Source organism: Nelusetta ayraudi, unplaced genomic scaffold (genome assembly GCF_046127955.1).
Source record: "Nelusetta ayraudi isolate G7.1 ecotype Tasmania unplaced genomic scaffold, CSIRO-AGI_Nayr_v1 ptg000220l, whole genome shotgun sequence".
In the NCBI taxonomy this organism is placed as follows: Eukaryota; Metazoa; Chordata; class Actinopteri; order Tetraodontiformes; family Monacanthidae; genus Nelusetta; species Nelusetta ayraudi.
In genome coordinates, this window is record NW_027466269.1 from 395,226 (window position 1) to 414,371 (window position 19,146).

At 47.5% G+C, this 19,146-nt stretch overlaps 1 protein-coding gene across 6 annotated transcripts in view; it reads left to right on the plus strand.

The window, feature by feature from the left end:
• Positions 1-19,146, plus strand: part of kat6b (K(lysine) acetyltransferase 6B) — a 30,534-nt gene continuing 11,388 nt past the window's right edge. The window contains exons 1-11 of one of the 6 annotated variants that reach the window (XM_076016227.1): positions 1-226; positions 2,870-3,736; positions 9,466-9,574; positions 11,962-12,077; positions 12,330-12,411; positions 12,933-13,062; positions 14,845-15,884; positions 17,128-17,249; positions 17,824-17,936; positions 18,050-18,191; positions 18,368-18,529. In XM_076016227.1, the coding sequence (XP_075872342.1) occupies positions 3,119-3,736; positions 9,466-9,574; positions 11,962-12,077; positions 12,330-12,411; positions 12,933-13,062; positions 14,845-15,884; positions 17,128-17,249; positions 17,824-17,936; positions 18,050-18,191; positions 18,368-18,529 (2,634 nt within the window). In that variant the 5' untranslated portion in view covers positions 1-226; positions 2,870-3,118. The other 5 variants (XM_076016226.1, XM_076016231.1, XM_076016230.1 and 2 more) reach the window with 5 other exon arrangements.

Here is a 19,146-nt window from a genome sequence, read left to right on the forward strand (position 1 = left end):
CCTCTCCATGTCTCGGCGCAGGCTTCCCAGCCTTCGTTTAACGGGAGCGAAAAAAAGAGAGAGGAAAAGATCCCACGGAGGAGGAGGAGGAGGAGGAGGTGGCGGTGAAGGAGGAGGAGGCGGAGGAGGGGAAAAAAGCCGCCTGGATATGTCGCCGCGCATCCATCCTTCGACGTTTCCCCGATAATGAAGAGGAGTATCGGAGAGGGGGGGCAAACTTGAAGAGGTAAACTACCAGCATCAAAAAGCCAAAAAATATTTCCGCGCTCGCCCTCGGCGTCAAATCTCTCTTTTCACGACCTCCTCGTCTCTTGTCGTCTCTTTCCGACTTGTTATACGTTCGCCGTTGCATGAGAAACTTGCTCGCTGAATTCTTGTTGTGGCTTTTCTTGCCCCACGGCGGCGGAAGATTACATGGACAAGCTGTTGTTTGTGTAACATGTTATGTATATATATATATATATATATATATATATATATATATATATATATATATATATATATATATATATATATATATATATATATATATATATATATTTATATATTTATATATATATATATATTCTTACCATTTTCATTTATTTATTTGCAAAGCGGAAAAGAAGAACATTGCGTTACGCTGCCACCAAACGCCACTTTAAAGATGACAAATCGGTAGCGAAGCGAGCCGCGATACGTGTTTATCTGTGATGTGTGTTCTTGTGGAAGCGTCGCTCCCCCCCACCAACACCACCACCAGCCTGTCGTGTTAACTTGTATTCCCCTCGGCTGAACGTCTTCATTCTCTCGCAGGGGCTCAAACTGTTTTTCCCCCGTCGCAGATATTTGATAGTTAACGGTGATAACGAGGTCATGGCATCCGCGCACGGCGCAGAGCAGGACGTTCGAATTTCGCCTCGTCAGAAACACTTTTTCTCAACCCCCATAAATGTACACCACTTCCCCCTGAAGGTTTTTTATTTTTTATTTATTTAAAAAAAAATATATATAAATATTTGATGTATTTAAGTGGCTTGTAGTTTAAATGGTTCGATGTCGAGTGGATGATTACGTCTCCCTCTGCAGAAAATAATAAAAGGGGTGAGTGAGATAAAGAGGAGGGGAACACAGGCGAGAGCACACGTTGAGCCCGCAGGAGTCGTTTCTTATATTTATCCACGCCACCTTTGGAAATCGATAGCGCCTCAGACGTGTTCCACTTTAAATCGGCACCACGATCTTCACGGCTTCCCCCCTCCCATCTCGTTCACTCAAGCCATGATAGATTTAACAAACAGCCAATTAAAGTCTAAAATGTTCTCCCAAATCACTTTGAAGCCTTAACCAACTGTTTCAAGGAGGAATCCGTGTAAAGGTGGGCCGGTGTTAAACGACTGCGCAAACGAGGTTAAACGCGGACGTCATTAAACTCTCGACTCCTTCTCATTAGAGCCTTCTAGAATGTGCTAACTGCTTGGAATATTTCCCGTGGCTGCGGTTATGGCGTATTTTATTTTCTAAGATCAGATATTACGAGTGCTGAAGGTAGCCTGATTGTTCAGCACGGCCGGCGGATGAAGGGGGCTGGCGGGCGAAACTGTCGGGGTCCACCTTAAGAGGCGGGTCAATGGCGCCGAAGTGACAGATCACACAGCCAGTGGCGTGCCGCGGAGAGTGAGCTCATACATAAAGATTGACATGTGCTTTATCAAACCAGGGATCGGAACTTGTCTTTAACAGCCAATATTGAAGTTGCTGGGGAGGGCACATTAGCGCGGCCACGCTTTAATGAGGCTCCATTGGATTGTAATCAGCGTCATGTCGGATTCATGTAAACTACAACATTGTAACAAAATGGCGACTGTTTAGGTGACATCAGTACCGCTGGCGACGCTGTCATTTATCTGCTTAACTCAGCGGAACGCAACTCCCGGGTTCGTTGCGTGACTTCTCTTCGGTCTATCTCTCTCTTTCTTTCTCTCACTCTCTCCCTCTGTTCTTTTCCTTCCCCTCTTCCTCCTCCGCCGCTTCTCTTCTCTCGGCGGAATCGCTCGTCCGCGGACGTGCCCCGAAACGTCTCGCGCCAGCTGTCAGGAAGTGAGCATTGATTCTCGCGCACGTAACCAAGGGGCTCGCGCTGATCACTTTGTCGTCGCCACCGACGTCGTGCTGTCAAAAGTCGCGTGCCAGGGGGTTTAAGCGAATTGACGGTTCAGTTGTTTTTACGTTAATTTGACGCCCTTTGCGACGTTATTTTTTTTCACCCTCTCTCTCTCTCTCTCTCTCTCTCTCTCTCTCTCTCTCTCTCTCTCTCTCTCTCTCTCGCTCGCTCTCTGCCTCCTCAGCCTGGCTCTTCTTGTCTCTTGAATTCTGAAATATTGCGTTGACATTCTTATGGAGGCTTACGTGCTGGTGAAAAGTGTGTTGACTTTTATTTTATTTCCGCCTCTTCAGAGCTAACGTGAATTTGTGAAACGTTTGTTGTTGTTTTTCTATCTCACTGACTGTTTATACTTTTTGCACAAAGTTAAAGTTTCACGCTAGCCGTTAGCAGGCATTGTGTAGGAACTCACTGCTTTTGTCGAGATATACGTCTTGTTTTGGTAGTGTGTCAGGGAGCTACAGCGCCTGACCAAGTGTGGACAAAAATAGTAGATTTTGTTTGTCAACCGTGACAGCTCATGCATCCGTTTAAATACGCCTTTCTGGTTGTCAACACGTAATAAATGTCCAACATTCCTCTGTTTTTTTTAGCCTTAACATTTCCCTGACTGCTGACTAGGTTCTAGAGAATGTGAATGATTAATAATAATAAATTGACTAACTTGTAAAGAGTTGTAGTTCGAGTTTATTAACCTGTCTGTTGTGTTTTGTTTCTTCCTTTTAGATTTGAACTTGGATTAAGGCAATAAAGGTCCGGGTCAGCCGGTGACTCACATTGTGGAATTTACTTGTGCCAACTTTGCCTCATATCAAGTGTCACATACCCTGGATTCGGAAGCAATGTGCAGGATTCTGGTATGGAACATAACTTTTTGACCTTTTTTCCGAGGATGTGGATGTACCCAGTGTTTTAGCAGCCTAAGGTGGCAATCTGTATGGATCGCCTATTTGTGAGCGGCGTCATCATTCAACCATGGTAAAACTTGCAAACCCTCTGTATACGGAGTGGATTCTTGAAGCAATACAGAAAATCAAGAGGCAGAAGCAGAGGCCCTCGGAGGAGAGGATTTGCCATGCGGTGGCCACGTCGCATGGACTGGACAAGAGGACCGTCCTGGAGCAGTTGGAATTAAGTGTTCACGATGGCTCTATTCTCAAGGTTACAAATAAGGGGAGCACCTCCTACAAAGACCCAGGAAATCTTGCGAGGGTCGGATCAATCTCGCCTCCACACGTGCCCGTGCCATCAAAGGAATCTATGTGGAATTCCAGCGATCTGCGCCTTATCGATTGGAATAAAATGCTCAAGAGGGCCATTGAGGGCCTGGACGACACCCATGGCTCCTCGCTAAAGAACATCGAGAGGTACCTGAGGAACCAGGACGACCTCTCGAGTGTCGTTGACAACCCTGCTTTCCGGCAGAGGCTACGTCTGGCGGCCAAGCGCTCGGTGAACAACGGCAGGCTGTCCAAGAACGGCCCGCGCTATAAGCTGAGCCACGGCGGTGCGGAGACACGGGGCCCCAGGTGTCCGAGTGCTTTCTCCTTGCTGCTTTCATCAGTGACACTCCTCCCCCACGAGCGAGACCAGGTACACTCACCTTGGCCTCTGCCTTCTCACTTTTCTCTCTTCTTGCGCTGCTCTCATGTTACCATGGACTCTGCCTTGTCATTTGGCATCCTTCAGGAACACCCAAATGGGCCCAAATATTTATCTGCTGAAATGATTTATTTGTTGTTGTTTTTTTTTGAGTTGAGTGACTGAATTGTAAATGTCACACATCAACACCCACCAAAGTTTTATTTTCAGGGCTTTTAGTACCTTTTTAAAACATGCTTTTTCAAAAGCATGGAAAGAGTGTTTGCTGTCCTACTTTTGCTCCCTTTTGAAACAAAACAACTATTATTTTTTTGTGGCGCCTCATCTTGGCTGCTGTGAATCAACGCCATTAAGAGCGCGTCCTTCAGGCGACGCGTCGCTTTTGGTGTCCATAATAAGAAAGCTTGGATAATCAGAAAGTCATGCTGACTGTGTGTGCAGTAGGCAGTCTGCTGTAAGCTACCCACAGGTTATGTAACCCTAGCCTAATGACCTTAGGGGAAATGGCTGGCTGGCTGTCCTGTGCACAGCAAAGCGTTTGAGAACAGATTTGGGGAGTTTTATTGGTCATTTACCAGGAACCAGTCTTTGCAAAAAAACGTTACAGAGAAGTGGCTGTGTGGTCAGGCGGAAATAAAATGCACGATGCTGTTATGACCTTTGAGCAAACCTTGATGGCCCCCCCCCCCCCCAGAGAGGAAATAAAACCACGCAAACAAGCTTCCAGGTGGCATTGTTTTGGTTGCTCTGTGAACCTGAGGGGAGGCTCGGAGTTTGCAGAGGATGTTTCTCTTAACGCTGCAGCTCAGCTGGAACACAAACATGTGGACATGTGTTTTTGGATTTTTCTACTGCAGTTGCAGTCACAGTCACCGGCAGGTGTGTGGCTGTGGCGGCGGCGGCGCGCCTGGGAGAATTGTTTCCATTGTTGGGCTGCGACGCTGCACTCCGTCCAGTCATCTAGACTATTTTGTGGTGCAAGCTGGTTGCAACACTAAGTCTCCGTTGGGTCTGTGTGCGCCGCTGAGGTTGCAGGCAGCGCTGCTCTATAGAGATGTCACCCTGCTCCCCATCAGTTTCACAGTGAATAATCAGGAAGCGACACCTTGATGCTGCGACTACAACTGTGACTGTGTCTGTGGTCGGGGGCCAAAAGTGAAACCGAGAGCTGTTTAGAGACACGGTGTCCCTGCCATGATTCTCATAGTTGAGCGCAGGCCCGCTGTTTTCCATTTGGAACATTTCAACCCATCGCTCCTGGGCACGATGACATCAACAAGGCTCGGCCCAGGTTCGCCGTGCACTTCAAAGGCTGCGTGGAGACGGCTTCTGTGTGTGTGTGTGTGTGTGTGTGTGTGTGTGTGTGTGTGTGTGTGTGTGTGTGTGTGTGTGTGTGTGTGTGTGTGTGTGTGTGTGTGTGTGTGTGTGTGTGTGTGTGTGTGGAATAAGAGACACTTTGAGGTTAAAAAAAGAGCAGTCTTGGTTTTGAGTTTATTAGATTCTGAAGAGACTCTGGCAGGAACAAAAGCAAGGAATGAGAGCTTTTTTTTCCCCCTGATGTGTTATGCAACCACTTGAGCTTGCGCTCTCCCTCTCTCTATCGCTCCCTCGCTCTCCCTCCCTCTACCAGCAGTTTTCTAAGAGGACCCCACCCCCTCACTAAGGACAGCCTGCACTTTTGAAGCAGCATAATTTCCTGTAATGTGCTTAATTTAGAAACCCCACCTCCCATCCCCCATCCCCCCCGCCACCCCTCCAAGTAAATCATCAGCATCTCTTCAGCTGTGTTTGTTTCTCCATTTTTACATTTTTGTACTCTGCAGATTGCAAATTGTTATTGGTTTTAATCAGCAGGCCTAAGAACGTTGCCGAAAGGAAAATTAATCCACTTCCTGGATTAGACTTCATAGCTCAGTCAGCGGGGACTGTGTTACGAAGTGAAGATTTATTAAACAAAATGTGTGCCCGTCAAGTCGCTACGCTTCTTCGGCAGTAAGCGGCGGCTGATTATTAACAACCACGGCGCAGTAAATACAAGGTCTTTACATTCTGCTTCACGCCTGTACGTGAGATTTAGTAGCAAAAAAAAAAAAAATCCTAAATTCTTGTTTATAATGATTCTTTTTTTTTAATGGTCCCCAATTCACACGTTAAAGGCTCGGAGGAAGTGTGTTTACACAGCATGTGTGGCTGCTTTCTTCTGGAAACATTCTCAGAATAGCACAGATGCACTTTTGTTCATTTGCAGGAAGTGATACCTCACTGAGTCATCGCTGAAGTTTCTGACTCCATCTTTTAGCCCCATGAACCCAGGATACCTTGTGATGAAGTACAGAATGTGGCATTTCACGCTCACCAGAGATTCGGTGTTAGAAAAACCTTGAAACAGACACTTTGTGCCGTGTTGTTGCAGACATGCTGAACTTAAATAGATGGAGGTTCAAGTTTGTGTTCGTGCACATTTAGGATTTGATGACAGAGTTTCTGCTTTTCTTCATTTTTACAAAAAAACCCAAGTTTAATCGGCTCACTTGACATTTAATTACATAAATACTCACATTTTATAACAGCAAGAGCAAAGACTTTGTCATAATATGACATTACAGGCCCTTTCGCTGTGCTGCAGGCGCAGTTGTTCCCTCTGCAATGCACAGTTATTTTAAGAAGACAGCCGTGTTTGTGCAGCAACAACAAGATAGTTTGAAATGCGGCGAACGTGGCCAATTTAACCCGAGCAAAAAAGTTGTCCTCACGCAGGAGCCGTTTCGTTAACGTCCTTAATCACGGCGGTGTGAACGGTGGCCGGCTGCTAAATGCTAAATGCCAGCGGCCGCTTTCAAATATTGACCCGGCGGGGTCGCAAAATAGGCTAATCGTTGATGTGGCGGCAAATTGTTTTCCTTCGCCCACAACAAGTCGTTGACGCAAAACAGCCGACAGGGGAAACGCACCACAGGCAGACAGACGGGCCATCATTCCAAGACTACATGATTGTAGCGAACGTAGTTGCCATGTGCTCGGCTCTATCGATCTCAGCTGTGAGTGTCAGGATGTAGCAGGTGGTCAGGAGAGCAGCAGAAATAGCACCATACCGGAAAAGACCTCAACAAGCACAACTCGAGGGGCGGAGCAGGGGGGGAGGGGAATACAGAACAACATTGTTTTAAATTGCCACACATTTGACCTGCAACTAGATCAGAAGTTTGTCAGCAACAAAATAGATTCAATAATTACAAAACAAAACAAAACAAAACAAAACAAAACAAAACAAAAAATATATATATATGTATATATATATGTACTGGTTTTTACATGAAAATTTGCTTGCTCGGATTGATGAAAAATTTACTCGTACTGTCTCAAATTTTAGGGGAAAAGTGCAACTATTTTGGGAGAGTCTGGAGCCTAGAAGCCAATCGGGCCAAATGTAGAGAACAGGTTGTTTCAAAGATCCAGAGATGTTCGTCTTTTAGTCAATGAATGAATGAATGAATCAACCTTTATTTGTACAGCACTAAATCACAAACAAAGGCGTCTCAAAGTGCTTTGTACAATCAGAGGAAAAGAAAGGAAAGGAAGGAAGGAAGGAAAACCAACTTTGTGTGTGTGCATGCGCGCGTGTGTGTGTGTGTGTCTGTTGACGGTGGAGCTCGAGTTTATTCAGAACATGACTCAGGAAAATAAAGTCAATAAAACCACAATGAAATGCCAACTGATACTTTTGGAGAGTTTGTGTGGACATGTTTGACACGTCAGCAGCTGGGAGGGCTGAAATTGGCACCGTGACTACACCGACTGCTGTTTGTCTGAGGACGTCCACACACAGAACAATGCCAAACCAAAGGTGAAATTGTAAAAAAAAAAACACTAGCTTCCTGTGACCACACACACATGAACAAAAGAGTTTTCTGAAAGTTATCACGCGAGCACGAGTGTATCTGAGCGAAGGCTCCAATTGGAGAGGCTTTTATTGGATGTTGAAGAGGGAGAGCAAAACACCTGTATACCTGTGGACAAGGCCAAAAAAAAAATAAAAATAGAGAAAACAAAAGCTCTGTCCCTCGGTGAGGGTTCGCTCACGACTCTGAGGAATTCCAATTTTGTTGAGGTGATGCTGATTGGCGTCGTGTAAACCAGGAAGTGACAGCTCCCAGGTGGCACTGGGGCACCTCAGTCAGCTCATGGATCTATCATAAGAACTGGATACCGGACTCACAATATAGCAGCATGTCGATTCTTTTTTTTTTTTATTTCCTAGTGTCCACTGGTACTGCAGCAAAAAAAAATCCCACGGGCCCAAAAAGCATTTTCCCCATAGACCGCAATACAAAAATAAACAGGACGACTGTGACCTGAAACGCCATTCATAGCAAATCCCTCTTTTTGTAAAATTTTCGGTTTTGGTCTTTTAGTCGTTTAAAAAAAGGCCAGAAAATCATCAGTAAACAGTTCATTCCCAGCGTGACGTCGTAGTGCTGCTGTCTCAGCTCGTCCTGATTGGCTGCGCCCTGCCGTGTCTGTAAGTGACGTTCTCCAGAATCGTTCTGATTGGCCAAATAGATCATGTGAGCTACAGAGGTGTGATGGGAAATGACACTACTGCGCATGCTCTGTGGGCCCATTAATGCAAAAGTCCAAAACTTTTTCGGCGTATGCGCTGCGCTGGGTTAGGGAGGCGGGAGGGTGGGGTTGGGTCAGCTGACCAGGTCTTGGTTGATATGGTAGTAATGATGAGGATGAGGGTTATTTGCGGTAACCCCTGAACCCGCCGCTCCCACCCCCCTTTTTTTTTCTCGGTTGCTTCCTCCGCAGAGAACTCGAGTCTCAAGTGCAGAAGCAGGCAGCAGCACTTGGTTTGATGCTCCTCTCGGGGTTTGTGTGAGTGATCTCATCTCTTAAAGGACGCGTTATGTAATCCAGATTCTGAGTCGCGCTTTGTTTTTTTTTCTTTTGCTTGTGTTTTGCGGCCTGAGAGTGCTGCGACTTGACCAGCTGCTTTTTAAAAAGACGAAAATGTTGTTGGTTGTTTTCTTTTCCTTTTTTTATTTTTCCTCCACCCTGTGAGTGAGCGAGTGATCAATAGGGGGAAAAAAAATCCCCTCCAATCTCGAGCTCATCTCTTACCTCCTCTCCTTCTGATCGTCCGCAGGAGGAGTGTTTGCTCTCATTCTCTCACACGTTTACGGTGGATCACGGCGGCAACAATGATGATGGGAAGGTTTTTTTTTTTCCCCCTTTCATTGTGGAGGTAATTTGATTACACGCTGGTTAATCCTCCCGGACCGGAGTGAGAGCTTTAAAAGTTGGATTAAGCCCTTAAACTATGATTACCGCCATCACTTAGCCGTTTAGATGTAATGGATAAATGAGGTGGATCTCAAACGCAGCGTATCTCCCAGGATGAGCCTCATTTATTATTCATTTCTTGTCTGTGGGAAGTGAACTCTCTCTCTCCCACTCTCTCCCTCTCTCTCCCACTCTCTCTCTTTTCCCTCTTTCTTTGAGCGTCTGTTCCACATTTTCTTGGCCGTCTCATCAAAACACACACTGGGTTTGTCATCCTGCCTTTACCAACAATATGTCGGCGGTGATCTCTGAAATCCTCCGCGGGATAAAATGTCCGAAAACAAACAGGCGCGCCGCGCTAGCCTCGTTTCGCCCGGTTGTTATTTTCTTTTTTTTTTTTAAATGCTCTCGTCTCTGTTTGTGTTCCCACCCAGCTCCGCGTCGACCCCATCCCCATATGCAGTTTCTGTCTTGGAACGAAAGAGTCGAACCGGGACAAGCGGCCGGAGGAGCTGCTGTCGTGTGCAGACTGCGGGAGCAGCGGTAAGTAGTGGCCTAGAGAGAGAGAGAGAGAGAGGTGATGGAAACAGGTTTGCAGAATAAACTGTGACTGTGCAAGCCAGTTGAAACAACTCACTCTTTCACTGGCAGCGAATCACTTCAGGGTGACACAGCAATTTTTTTTTTTTTTTTGAAGCAAAATGCAACTTAATTTATAGTGGATTAATATTTGCTCTGCACTTTTGTGGAAACCCAGCTAATAAGAGATTTGTGTGAGGAATTGAGGGTAGAAACAGGAATTTTCCGTTGGTTTCCAACCCCGAAAGTCCATCGCAGTATTGAGATTTACACACTTGTTAAGTTGTTGATCCGCTAGAGTCACCAGAGTGCTGCAAACGATTAGCACTCTGCTCTGAATTAGACAAATATTCAATGATACGTCATGTGAAAGCAAATCCTCTGATTACCCGATCAAATGTTTTCTAGTTTCCCGTCTTTATCCAAGATGTCCTGACACCTGCTGGCAACGTTAATATTTCACCACGATTATATGAGAAAATGTAGCTTGCAAATAGTATTTCTTTTGCCATTTCTCAAAGTTAGAGAAGGTGGAGGGCAAAACAAAACAAAAAAAACTACAGATAAACTACCGTTGTTCCTGTTGGAGTAACAACTCAAAAAACCTTTCAGCCCTCAAGATGGCTCTGCTCATACACTTTAGCAGGAGGAGATCTCGGCAGTGTTTGTCATGGTACTCGGCGCGCGGTAGTAAAAATCTGGTGTGACTGATAACATTGAATATTGCAGTGCCTTTAAAAATTCCCACGACAACTACCTGCTGCACGGGAGTTCAGGGCGGTGTTTTTCAACCTTTTATGAGCCACGGGACGTTTTTCTAAATTGGAAATGAATCCCCATGGCACACCGCCAACAAAAATATGAAAAAATGAAATTTTTTGCCTTATAATGACGGTATAGTCTCTTAATTTATTTATACTCACTCAGTGTGAAGCCTGGGCCTGTTCCGATGCTCACAAAGCTGATATCCTGGGAGGAATTGAGGAGGGGAAACAAGCTCACTTTCCTTTTAAAGCGCACTCACTCAACAAGGCAATGTTATAATTTTATTTAGACCAATTAAGCACCTGACATTATCTCACAGTACACTAGTGTACCGCGGCACAGTGGTTGAAAAACACTGGTCTCGGGTCGGCCGACGAGCCGGCGAAACACCTAAAACGCCTGGAATTCAGTGTTACAGATGCCAAGAAAAAGTCTCCTGCGTCCACAATCGCAGCTGACGCGGTGGCAAAAGGCAAAAACAATCAATCTGTGGCAGATGGCATATTTCAACCCGCCAGTATAGAACATGCTCTCGTTCTCTCCCCCCCCCCTCCCTCGCTCCCCTGCGCCTGCTCTGCTGCGTCCGCCGCTCCGGCAGATGTCACGTCCTCACTCTGCATATCCCCACTTCCCCCTTGAAGGGACGTAATGGAGCAACAATGTTCAGCTGGAGTGGCTGCAGGGATCCAAGTGACGACTTGGAAAACCTCGGCGGGCTCCAGAAGGGCAGATGCGCCACGAGTGGCAGTTAGGATCTGAAATCGCTCCACTCATTTCCCCCTCAATTCAAGACTCTCGCTGAAGAGCGGGTGGGCGGGCGAGCGAGCGAGCGAGCGAGCAGGTGCAGCGGATCAAAGATCGCCGCCGCCGCCGCCGCCGCCGCTTCCCTTCACCTCAACAGCGAAACTGCAAAACTGCCAGAAAAAATAAATAATAAAATCCCTGCCGACGCCGCCGAGGAGTCATTTACGTGGGAACAATTATTTTGAATGCCGCGAGGGATTGTTCTGGCACCGCTGACATTTTTATAGCTCAAATTTGACTAAGTAGTGCTGAGGTGGTTTTCATTAGCCGCTCCCGGTGTACACAAATTGTGCTCTCACTGTAAAACAGCTGCTTTACAAGCCAGAGGAGAGAGAGGTTGGTGGGGCAGGGGGGTGGGGGGAGGCAGGAGGGAGGGGTTGATGGTGGGTGGGGGGGGGGTGCGGCCTTTTACACGACTTTCATGGATGGCCTCTGTTAGCGCCCCCCCCCCACCGTTTCTGCCTCATTAGGATCAAATTATCTGTAATTAGAGGCTCAGATGTTCGATCGCACTGTTTTGAGACACAATGTGGGCGGGGGGGGGGGGGTGGCGGCGTTGGGGGTGTAAATGCAGTGGACACACTGGCATCCAGCCTGCTTTCTTTTTTCCTTTTTTCTTTTCTAATGTTATTCAACCTTATTGTGAGAAGACGTAAACTACAATCACGTCTCTGGTTCTGCTACGATGTCAATTCTGGTGACGTGCTAACACTCTTGCTCTCTCTCTCTCTCTCTCTCTCTCTCTCGCTCGCTCGCTCGCTCGCTCGCTCTCGGTCCTGAAGGCCATCCGTCATGTCTGAAGTTCTCCCCCGAATTAACCTCAAATGTGAAGAGATTACGATGGCAGTGCATCGAATGCAAAACCTGCAGCTCCTGTTGGATACAGGGGAAAAACGCTGTGAGTACCTCGCCACACCACACCACGCACACACGTGCACACACATGCACACACATGCACACACGCCCGCCATTCCCATTCCCCTCCTGGCGAGCTCGCATGCACGTCTCATTCCAAGGCGACTTGTTTTGCCCCCCCAAAAAGACTTGAAATGTTACATGTAGTACGCTACAGGATCAAACACACCCACACACACACACACACACACACCAACCCCCCCCCCTCCCCAACCTTTTTCTTTCTCTCTTTCAGGATGAGATGCTCTTCTGCGACTCGTGTGATCGGGGCTTTCACATGGAGTGCTGCGACCCGCCGCTTTCAAGAATGCCAAAAGGTGAGCTGCTGTTTACGCTGTCTCCCTCTCATACCCCCCCCCCCCCCCACTCCCCACAGACACCCCCTCCCCCACAGACAGCTGTGTGCCGCCGTCACTCAGCGAACAGAGAGTCAGCGGCGACTTATTAGGAGCTTTGCGTGCACATCAAATTGTTTGCACGTCCCCGGGGAGCAGATTGGCTGTCTGTGGATGACAGCGTTGACCCCACAGCGAGGGCGCCCTCTGCAGGCAGGCAGCCAGGCGGCCGTTAGGTCGGCCGGTCAGGAGGCAGTTGGTAGAAACAGTACAGTTCTGCTGACAGGAAGTCTATCTGACCAGATAGGAAAAAAAAAAAGTGACCCAGAGTTTTCCTAATGGATTTTTACTTTGTGCTGAGTAATTGATCGTCATTGTGAGCGAGCGGGACTGTGGCCAGGGCCCTCGCTATCCAAGACGAATGCACCGTATGCCCCCACCCCCCTTCCAAATTGATGAACCCACCCATAATGGAGCTCTCTCTGTGTTTGGACGCCCTCCAGGAACCTGGATCTGCCAAGTGTGCAGGCCGAAAGAGAACGGGAAGAAGCTGCTGCAAAAGAAAGCCGATCAGATCAAACGTCGATATGCAAAGCCGATCGGACGGCCCAGGAATAAGTTCAAACAAAGAATGTAAGTGCAATAAGTGGGATTGAACCTCTGTAGGCAAGGACGGTATTCAACCGTTTGCCGTCAATGTTCAGTTGTCACAATGTGAAGTAGCAACGTTGCTGTAAAAGAAGCGAAATTGCCGTGACGGCGACTAGTTTACTGGTGTTAAACATTCACTCCAGATCTCAGGTTGACTTTTGACCCATTTCTTTATGGCTGTCATATCTTAGAAATTACTTTTGAACAGCCACAATAACACAGATGAGACGGCAGCCAGACCCAAACAGTAATAAACTGGAATTGGCTTTTAAAGAGCGCAAGAACACACTGAGAAAACAAAAAAAGTTTATCCAAGCCTTAGGAAAATCTTAGAGAAACTGACTTGTTTGTTTACTGCAGCTCTTAAGAAAACAAATGATTTTTTTTTTCTTATTTTTTCTTTCCCTCGTGTGGAAACAAGAACAAACTCAGAAGTCAAAGCAGCCATTTGTAGTTAAAAACATGAGCGTGGTTGAAATTGAGTTTATTATTCAGAACAGCCTCTCAGATGTTGTGCGTGTCGTTGAAATGTGGCCGTGAAGCCGAGACATTCTGTGTGTTTTATCGGTAGGTGGATGTTTACACTGCGTCATGTTAGGCCAGACGGGTCGCAGAGTAAACAGTTTGAATTGAGGGAGAGAAAAAATAGTACGGTTCAAATGTAAATGTTGACATTTGATGCCCTGGACCAGACTGACGCTACGAGCTACTTTTCGTCTCCAAGAGCTGCAGTTGTCCATTGTGTCTGTCATCATTTCAACTATTGATCTCTTTGATTGTTTGAGTTGGTAAAAGATAAAGAATAATAATAAAAATGTGGAAAAGACATATGTAGCTGTAACAACAAGAAAGTATATATATATATATATATATATGTACTGGTGTATATATATACACATATATATATATATATATATATATATATATATATATATATATATATATATATATATATATATATATATATATATATATACATATATACATATATATATATATATATATATATATATATATGTATATGTATATATAATCGACTTATATATATATATATATATATATGTGTGTGTGTACACACACACACACATATATATATACACATCTATCCTGGTATTGCGAAACACAACAGCGGAGGCAAAGTTTAGCAGTAGCAAAATTAAGGAAATTAAAGGTCCAGTGTGTAATATTTGGCTGATTTATGATTTTTGTTTCGGTAAAGGTTTAAAAGTGATTTGGTTTTTCCGACCCATAGAACAGTTACTTATGTATATACATAGATCAAGAGTCTTGCTTCCAGTTAGCAGCCGTCTTGCACCGCCCTATTTCTAAGGGAGCTCGGTGTGGACAATCCAGCCGCCTGACAGCGCGTTTTGTAAAAAGGTTGACCGCTCGCATCTTCAAATGAAGAAGAATAATGTGGTTGAGGTATCCAGGTTTGCCCGTAGTTTCCTGGCAAACTCGGGAGGGGGAGGGAGAGTGAAAGGTGCTGCAATCTGAAATGTATCCCTTTGATGTCGCTGTTTCTTCTTCAAAATCTCTAAATATTACACCCTGGACCTTTAAACTTCGATTCAGGGAAAATTGCAATGTGATAATTATTTTTTTTGGATGCGTCCCAGTCACTTTGGCTCTGTCCTCTGTAGTTTGTTGGCCGATCAAGGCTAAAACACAACATCCCACTTGTGTAACACGTCTAACGGTGCGACCTTTGTCGTCGTTGTTGTCTCTTGTACCCCCACTCCCCCCCCACCCCCGTGTCACCAGGTGCGTCACCAGCGTCGGCAGCGGCTCCGCGGTGGCGCTCGGAGGAAGGGGGTCACCTGGTAGGGGTCAAAAGAAAAACGCCGTCTGTTCCACAACCTCATCCGGTCATGCTGCATCCGTGACCAGAGACGCCAGAGACAGACTGGCGCTCGCAGGCCCCGCCCACTTCTCCACCTCCTCCTCCTCCTCCACCCCCCCCACCACCACCACCACCACAACCACAACCACCCCCCCCACCTCCCCCTCCCCCTCCTCCTCCACCACTCCCTCCCTCACGCCCGCGCTCCTCGCCGTTAACAAGAAAACCAAAGGGCTCATCGACGGGCTCTCCAAATTCTTTACCCCCTCCCTTGTGGGCCGGCGCTCGCGGGGCGCCGCCACCGAACCGTCGAGCTCTCGGGACCCGGCCCCGCCCCCGCCCCAACTGTGCCGGCCGCCAGAGCCATTTGCCCCCGCCCCCACCCTCGCCCCCGAGGCCCCTCAAAAGATAAACCCCTGCTCGTCCAGCGCTGCCCCGCCTCCCGCCGCCCCCCCCACCTTGCCGGGCCTTAGTCCGCCCCTGCAGATGTCCAGCAGCTCGGCCTTCGCTTACTCGCCCCAGAGCTCCTCCAGCCAGTCGAGCGTCCCCTCCCTCAGCAGCCTCTGCACTAGCAGCCAGCTCAAGGGGCTGTTCGACGGACTCTCGCACATGTACTCCACTCAGGGACAGTCGCGGAAAAAACGGCCGCCCTGCTACGCGCCGGCCGAGCGCCGCCACCGTGACCAGGAGTCGGGCCGAACGGCGGCAGTGGCGGCGGCGGCGCCCCCCCCAGCCGTGGGCGGGAGGGGCCAGCGACTTGGGAGGAGCGAGTTTAGCAGAGCTAGGTTGCACAGAGGAGGACACCCGTTTAAGATGGTGGCTCATTTCAAGCGTAACCCCTTCCTTAAGAGGCACAGGACGCTAGGCAGACTGAGGTATAAAGTCAGCCCCCAGAAGGGGGCGCCCTCGCCAGGGAAGGGAGACTTGACAGACGGAAGAATTAAGCCTGAGAATAATCATGGTAAGCAAGGCTCCAGACTTCAGCCGAGGCCTGCGTCTCCATTTCCTTTTTTTTTTTTTTTTTTTGTTAGCTTCTTTCATTTTTATTTTCTTTTGTAGCTTGGCACTCACAGTTCTCCAGTTTTACACAGAGAGAGACAGGAGACACATCCAGCATCCTAACCGTCTTACTAATCTGCCTATTTTTTTATTTTTTTACTTTCTTAATCCAGTTGCGTTCTCTAACTTGGCTGCGGACTCCTCGTGGCTTCCATCCTCTCGCCCCGTCGGCTTCCTGTCCTAGTGCATGGCCCACTAACTCCTGCCTCATGTCGCTCCTGTGCTCTGTCCTTGACCTTGACTTGACCCTGTGCAGTAGTCGTGCGATCGCCTCTCTCTCTCTCTCTCTCTCTCTCTCTCTCCCTCTCTCTCGCTATCGCGCTCATCCCACCCCTGAAATCTCTCACATTCGCGCTCAGCCACACTGACGCTCGTCATTGTAATCATCATCATCATCATCATCATCATCATCATCATCAGACAAAACACACAGTAACCAACCCTGGCCTGGTTCACAGGGCCTGGGGTCGACTTGGAGACCCCCTGGTGGACGTGGCCAGAGGTGCAGTTAGCCTCGGACGTCTCCAGGGGTGGAGTCACTGTTGGAAAAAAAAAAAAAGAAATAGATCTTTGTATCAAGCAACACCACTCAGCCCAATATGTTAATGCCACATCAGATCCACTTGCAGTGGAATCTTTGTTTTGGTGATAAAGTCACACTGTTGATGTCTCATGAAATAACTGCCTGCTTTGCAACATCAACTCGCTTTTCATGTCGGCAACTCTCTCTGTCGCTCTCTCTCTCTCTCTCTCTCTCTCTCTCTCTCTCTCTCTCTCTGTCTCTCTCTCACTCTGTCTGTCCCTGAACTGCATCTGCATCTGCGTCCTCATTCATGGGAAACTGTCTTGGTGGATGACTAAGCACATAAAGGCAGTTATGCAATTAGAGTGATTTAGTTTCACTTCATTACATTAGGGGATCTTCACATAAACATGCAGAGATGATGCATTACGATATTCCTGGGAGAGGCGGCCTCAAACAGGCTCGGTGGTGGCGGCGGCGCTCCCAGTATAAGCACATTTGCATAGAATTCATTTACTACAATATTCAGCTACGACTGCCTCAAACAGCCTGCCGCCACCGCCGCCGTGGTGCTTATCTGATGTGATGTGCTGATGTTGTGGTGTCACTGTGCCTGCGACAGGCGTCAACACGGAGTTGCACGTGAAGCAGGAGGTCCGGGCACAGCTCACCGCCATGTCCAGAGACCACGTGATGGACGAGGACATTCAGACGTTTGCGCACGTGCAGGAAGTCGCTCTGCAGGTGAGGAGCCAGAGACGTGAAGTGGATGTGACGCATGAATTCATCTGACAGCCGTCTCCACAGAAGAACCTGTTTACGATGAGCCTTTGAGCGGAAAGCTTCATGGATGGATGGATAGATGAATGGATAGATAGATAGATGGATAGATACTGTAATTGAATTTATTGCAACTCAATAGTGTTGGTCTCCAGCTGCCCAGCAACCAGGAAAGTCCCTCCTTCACAACTTGTTCCTGCTCCTCTTCTCAGAAAGTGGCCGCTGAAAACCCACAGCCCTTTGTGTTGTCACAAAGAGCGCTGGCGCCTCTCTCGGGTCAGCTACAGCACCCCCAGCAGGTGTCGGGCCCCTGCAAATACCTATAGTTGGCTATTAACAGAGGGCTAAACATACTGTTTCCTGGAGATCTAGAAGATTTTTATTTGTTATTGGACAAAGTTGGTTTCAAATCTAACCCAGCGTGAATTTCATTTTGCTTCAGAAGTGGACATAGTGAGGCAGCATTGTGCGTTTAATTAATGATGTGGGCCACCACATGTACCCATTCGTATTCATTAGGCCCTTTTCTTTTTTGCAGAGGACTGGATCTCTGGTGAACACAGACTCCGTGCGACGTCCTGCCTACATTGAGTTTGGCAAGTACGAGATCCAGACGTGGTACTCGTCGCCGTACCCGCCCGAATATTCAAGGTACCATACCCCACCACACCCACCTCCACACTCGCGTCGCTCCGGCACCGCTTCACTGGTCCGTGTGCATCCGAGTCCATATTTGTTTTTTTGTTGTTTTTTTTCTTTCCCAGATTGCAAAAGCTTTATCTGTGCGAGTTCTGCCTGAAGTACATGAGAAGCAAAAACATCCTGCAGAGACACACAAAGAAGTGCGGCTGGTTCCACCCGCCGGCCGACGAGATCTACAGGAAGGGCGACCTCTCTGTGTTTGAGGTGAGAGTGTGTGTGTGTGTGTGTGTGTGAGCAGCGTAAGGCTAAGCTGAATGGGTTCCTCTGAGGAGGAGCAGCAGGAGGAGTTGGAGGAGTCGGCTGCTGCTGCTGCTGCTGCTGCTGCTGAACTGGGAGCTGTGTGAACACTGTCCTCTTGCTCTTTTTATTCCCCTGTTTAGGTCGATGGAAATGTCAGCAAACTCTTCTGCCAAAACCTCTGCCTGCTGGCCAAACTCTTCCTGGATCACAAGACCCTGTATTACGATGTGGAGCCTTTCCTCTTCTACATACTGACCAGGAACGACGAGAAGGGCTGTCATCTTGTGGGCTACTTCTCCAAGGTAAGAATTACAAAGTGGTTGCATGGGGAAATGGACATGCTTATTTTTCCCCTCCCTAACGGTGTGACTGATGCAGTAAGCTGCGAGTTGCCCATTTTTTTCTGCGAGGGATTTAAATTACCCACAGAAGAATGTTGGGGTTGTTTTATAGATCGCTTACAAATGTCAATCAATCACAGCGGTTAAGACTTGAAGGCCCCCTGTTGGTTAAACTCCCTTTTTTTCTGGTCTATATGTTTCAGTTTTCAGCAGTTTGCGCAATCTGTTTTTTGCAAAGAGAATCTGCATATGCAGCCTCCTGCTAAAACGCTGGTTCTCCGGCTGCAAAGCCGACACTTGACTGTTGGAATGCCAGTCTTCAAAAAATGAATTTTTCTTTGCACTTTCTGCAAAGGTTTTTAATAATTTAACGATGCGTCGACACGGGGTAATTTTCTGAAACAAGGTCAGTGTGTGTGTGTGTGTGTGTGTGTGTGTGTGTGTGTGTGTGTGTGTGTGTGTGTGTGTGTGTGTGTGTGTGTGTGTGTGTGTGTGTGTGTGTGTGTGTGTGTGTGTGTGAGAAAGTGGCAGAGCTAACTCCTCAAAAGCAGTTGAACTGGGCAAAAAAGCAGATTTTC